This window comes from Electrophorus electricus, chromosome 1, assembly GCF_013358815.1.
Source record: "Electrophorus electricus isolate fEleEle1 chromosome 1, fEleEle1.pri, whole genome shotgun sequence".
Classification (NCBI taxonomy): Eukaryota; Metazoa; Chordata; class Actinopteri; order Gymnotiformes; family Gymnotidae; genus Electrophorus; species Electrophorus electricus.
In genome coordinates, this window is record NC_049535.1 from 5,794,796 (window position 1) to 5,799,319 (window position 4,524).

Below are 4,524 nucleotides of genomic sequence, written 5' to 3' on the forward strand. Positions count from 1 at the left end.
CATGGGGAATTCAGGTCTCATGTCATTGCAGTCTTTGCACATTGCAACTGCTGTAGTTTAAAGTTTGTCAGTGTTGTAAGGTTGTAAGGTAATTCAGTGTTGAATTATTTCAACACGCTTAGAACTGCTCACTGAAGATTAAGAATCTGAGATGATGCCATATTCATCCACTCCATGTATTCCAATGGATGTAGAAACAGGTCGCCCACCTTGAGCGAAGCTGAGACTCCTATACTGAACTGGGTACAAATATTAACGTAATATAGCATGAACTGTTAACAAGCTGGGCCACCCAAGGAGGTTTCCTTCCCTGGAGTCTTGGTTCAAGGTTTCTTTCTTAATCCGTACAGGGAGTTTTTCTTTGTCACTCTTGCCACTGGCTTGCTCATTAGGAATATTTAACACTTGTAAAGCTGCTTTGTGACAACGCAGGCTATAAAAAGAACTATATAAATCCATTTGACTTGACTAGCTAGGATGCATAAAACTTGCTTCGATTTGATGTGTGGCCAGTAACCTATGAGTGTCTTCACAACTGCCTCTCCACCCTTTCTAGTCTCTCCTCCAAAGACCACGTCATCCTTCAATTTACGGAAGTCCCTTCTATCTTAGTTACGGTGGCTAGTTGTTACACCAGCTTAAGACAGGCTTTAAGACAGGCTCAATGACCGAGCGAAATGCGTGTATAATAACATAGTTACTCAAAGGAATTAAGGTTGGCTTGCAATTTTTGCAACGCGCAGTTTATTACTGAACATGGAGGCAGAGTCCGATGCTGCCAACATCAAGTCAGAAGAGGCAAATTTGGAGAATCAGGATCTAAGTTTTCTTCAAGCAACTGGTAGGTAAACACTACCTAGCTAGCAAACTGCCTCAGTGAAAGCAACCCTTAACTAATTAGCTAGTTAGCAAACAACAAGGAGTGAATAACACCGTTTGGTTGGCACTTGTTAGCTTGCTTATTATGTTATAATGTTAGTAAAACATTAAATTGTACCCAATGTTTTGAGGATGCTAAATCGGTAGCTAGCTAGCTACTTTGTTAGATAGCTAACCTAGCTTTTTAAATAGCATGCTGTATGTGGAAGAGCAAATGGCTTGATTTTTATCAACTTTTTGCGTAATTATTTTACTCCTTAGTTAGCTAGCTAGCAAAGCTAGCTATCAGGCTATGCCTTTAGCGAACTTAACATAAAATGACTTGGATGATGACGTGCTGTTCTTAGCTAGCTAAACAGCTACCTAGCCAACTGCTCTGAAACTTCGACTAATGCCAGACATGTTTTGCCGCAGAGTCTGTGCTGAAATAACCCATGGTGAACCTAAATTCTTCAGGTGTTGTGTGCATTTATATGGTCGCCTTCTTTGCCTACAGTTTCTGCATTTCTCTCGGAGAATGGATGGTACCTGCTGATCCTGGGTGTGGGAGTTTATCTCCTTATTCAGCATCTCAGTAAGAAGAGACCCAACCAGGATCAAAATTCGACCTCAGCAGCCAGCCAAGGTTAGTACTGATTATTTAAAAACATATATTTGAAGTATGTTGTGATTGGAACAGGTCTATGTATAGCAGCAACCTAGTTGTCTTATCTCCAGATGCAATGTCCGTGGTAAGACGTCAGGAGGCTTTGGAAGCATCTCGTCGAAAAATGCAAGCAGAGCTTGATGCCAAAGCTGCAGAGTTCAAAGAGAAACAACAGAGAGTGAGCATTATTTGAACTCCCCATGTAGCAAATGCACAGTAAACAGTAAAGTAACGTTTTTACTGCTTGAATGGTGGATCGCCCCAAAAGAATAAAAATGAATGAATTCACTGCACACTGTGAAGTGCACATTTGAACCAACTCATGGATTCAGTGGCCATATAGTCAGAATTCTCTTCGTTTCAACTTGTAGGTGGAGGAGGAGAAAAGACGACAAAAAATTGAGATGTGGGAGAGCATACAGGAGGGGAAGAGTTACAAAGGGAATGTGAAACTTGCACAAGTAAGTTTTCAATGTTGACTGCTTGTTCCTGTGAATGCATATAACTGAGGCGTTGAGTATGGGCTCCTGATTTTGTGGTCTGTTCTTTTTGTGGTTTGTTGCAGAACACTGATGAGGCTGCCGGTTCCTCCACAGTGCTGAAGCCAAAGACTGATAAAAAGCCCCTTCGCAGCAGTGGTATAGAGCATTGATACTTTTATTTGTGTATTGTTGAAGACCCTCACTGATGAATGATATTCCCCTTTTTGTCAAAAACCAGACATTCGAGCTTGTAGGCCCATTATGACTGGTTCAATTTTGATATTTATGATGGAAAAATATTACTTGGAGGGATAAGTAAACCAAGTTTCTATTAACCAATTAAAGCAATTTTAAGCAAAGCAATCTTAAAATCTACACTGTGTCTCTCTGTGTGTGTGTGTGTGTGTGTGTGTGTGTGTGTGTGTGTGTGTGTGTGTGTGTGTGTGTGTGTGTGTGTGCGCGCACACGCATGTGTATTCACATGTTAGGTTATAACCCCTTGAGTGGTGGAGGAGGAGGAGGAGGAACCTGCTCATGGAGACCTGGCAGAAGAGGACCCTCAGCGGGTGGATGAGGTTAAAGGAGGTCAGAGGGACAGGGACCTAGTTGCCTCTGACCTTTTGACCTCAGGCACAGGAACACAAACAGCAACTGAACAAAGCTGTCACCTCTCATCATGGTTCTGCAGCAGTGATTTAATGAGAATGCTCTGTTTTACCTTAAAATAATTAGCATTATTATACACAAAATGTTTTTTGCTTCCCTTTCATGGGCTGAAATCTGAAAGTTATTATTTTGAGATTGTCATCGTTTTAGAATTCTCTGTTTTCAGACCTTCTGATTCCATCAATCTGGGAAGTAATCGGGCAGTATAACCTGGATTTGAAAAATTCTGACTATAATTGTGCGTTGCGGAGAGTTTATAGTCCAGATATTTGCACATGTATTTGCACATTTGCTTCATAGATATTGACGCAACATTTTTTTTGCAGCGTTTTTAATTATGCTTGGAAACTGATAATCCTGCTTTGTGAGGATCTGTGCACTATAGCATCAGGAAACTAATATCCATGTGAGACTGACAGCTTCTAATGATGCCACCTTATCAAAAGGACTTGGGCCAGTGGGGTTGGCTGATGATTTCAGTTGTGAAAATGTGGTCCTGATTTTTAACACATCAAACATTAAAATGCCATGCTGTATGTACCCTAAGTGTATGTAGATATTTTAGGTGGCTACTGTGCTGTAGGATTTAAGGTGCTTGCTTTACCTTGGGAGTAGCTGTCTCATGATTTACCAAACAAAGCACTTGTTTGTAAGACATCGTGGCCTCTTATACCGTGGATTCTTTGTAGTGATGAGAACTGTGGGTTGGCTTGAAAGGTCTCTTTCTTTTTTCAGTTGATTCTATATTTGTATTTCCTTGTGTTTCAATATTAAAACTCTTTGCATAGCACGTATGTCTGGTATGGTTGTGTACTATTAAAAGTTTGACCAAGCAAATAAAGTATAAAGAGGCTTTTGTTTGTTAAGCAATATTTATAATAAAATTTATAATAAAAGTGCCTCTCCAACCACACTGTACAAAACAAAACAACTAGCAATATATTTACAATAAAAGTAACTAAGCAAATAGGTAAGAGCCTCCCATTGAATAATTACTGCATGGGTGATTATGCTTCAGCTGGCAACAAGTTATTTAACCCTAACTGATGCAGTGAGTAGCTTCTCATTTGTTAAACAACACATCCTGTGGTCGTGGAAAAGATGTTAACATGGTTTGGAAGGGTCAAATTATTGGCATGTATCAAGCAGAGAAAACATCTAGGGAGAACAGTAGAACTCAGGGATATGTTTAATAGTGAAAGTAAGCATTTCCACACGCGCAATGCGAAGGGAACTCAAGGGATTGGGACTAAACAGCTGTGTAGCTTTGAGAAAACCACTTGTCAGTGAGGCTAACTGGCATAAAGATTGGACCCTGAAGCAATGGAAGAAGGTCCGATGAGTCCAGATTTACCCTGTTCCAGAGTGATGGGTGCATCAGGGCAAAAAGAGAGGCAGCTGAAGTGATGCACCCATCATGCCTAGTGCCTACTGTACAAGCCTGTGGGGGCAGTGCTATGATCTGGGGTTGCTGCAGTTGGTCAGGTCTAGGTTCAGCAACGTTACGTGCCCAAAGAATGAGGTGAGCTGACTACCTGAATATACTGAACGACCAAGTTATTACATCAATGGATTTTTTCTTTCCTGATGGTATGGGCATATTACAAAATGGCAATGCTGGGATTCATCGGGCTCAGATTGTGTAAGAGTGGTTCAGGGCGCATGAGACATAATTTTCACACATGGATTGGCCACCACAGAGTCCAGACACGAACCCCATTGAGAATCTTTGGGATGTGCTGAAGAAGACTTTGTGCAGTGGTCCAAATCTCCCATTATCAATACAATATCTTGGGGAAAAATTAATGCAACTCTGGACAGAAATAAATGTTGTGACATTGTAGAAGCTTG

The 4,524-nt window shown here is 40.9% G+C and overlaps 1 protein-coding gene across 2 annotated transcripts; it reads left to right on the top strand.

The window, feature by feature from the left end:
• The first annotated feature begins 597 nt into the window (after positions 1–597).
• On the top strand, positions 598–3,463 carry selenos (selenoprotein S). Of its 2 annotated transcripts, none has more exons than XM_027004486.2 (6): positions 598–841; positions 1,376–1,504; positions 1,582–1,703; positions 1,897–1,986; positions 2,091–2,163; positions 2,496–3,463. In XM_027004486.2, exons 1-6 carry the CDS (start codon positions 757–759, stop codon positions 2,579–2,581), a joined length of 585 nt encoding a protein of 194 aa, XP_026860287.2. In that variant the 5' UTR covers positions 598–756; the 3' UTR covers positions 2,582–3,463. The 2 variants fall into 2 exon arrangements, with proteins under 2 accessions (XP_026860287.2, XP_026860288.2); XM_027004487.2 differs by having other exon boundaries at positions 599–841; positions 1,597–1,703.
• Positions 3,464–4,524: the final 1,061 nt, after the last annotated feature.

Coding starts and splice junctions, on each gene's coding strand:
- selenos (XM_027004486.2), top strand. CDS start 757: ATGGAGGCAGAGTCCGATGCTGCCAACATCAAGTCAGAAGAGGCAAAT. Junction 842..1,375: donor AAGTTTTCTTCAAGCAACTG/GTAGGTAAACAC, acceptor CTTTGCCTACAG/TTTCTGCATTTCTCTCGGAG. Junction 1,987..2,090: donor GGAATGTGAAACTTGCACAA/GTAAGTTTTCAA, acceptor GGTTTGTTGCAG/AACACTGATGAGGCTGCCGG.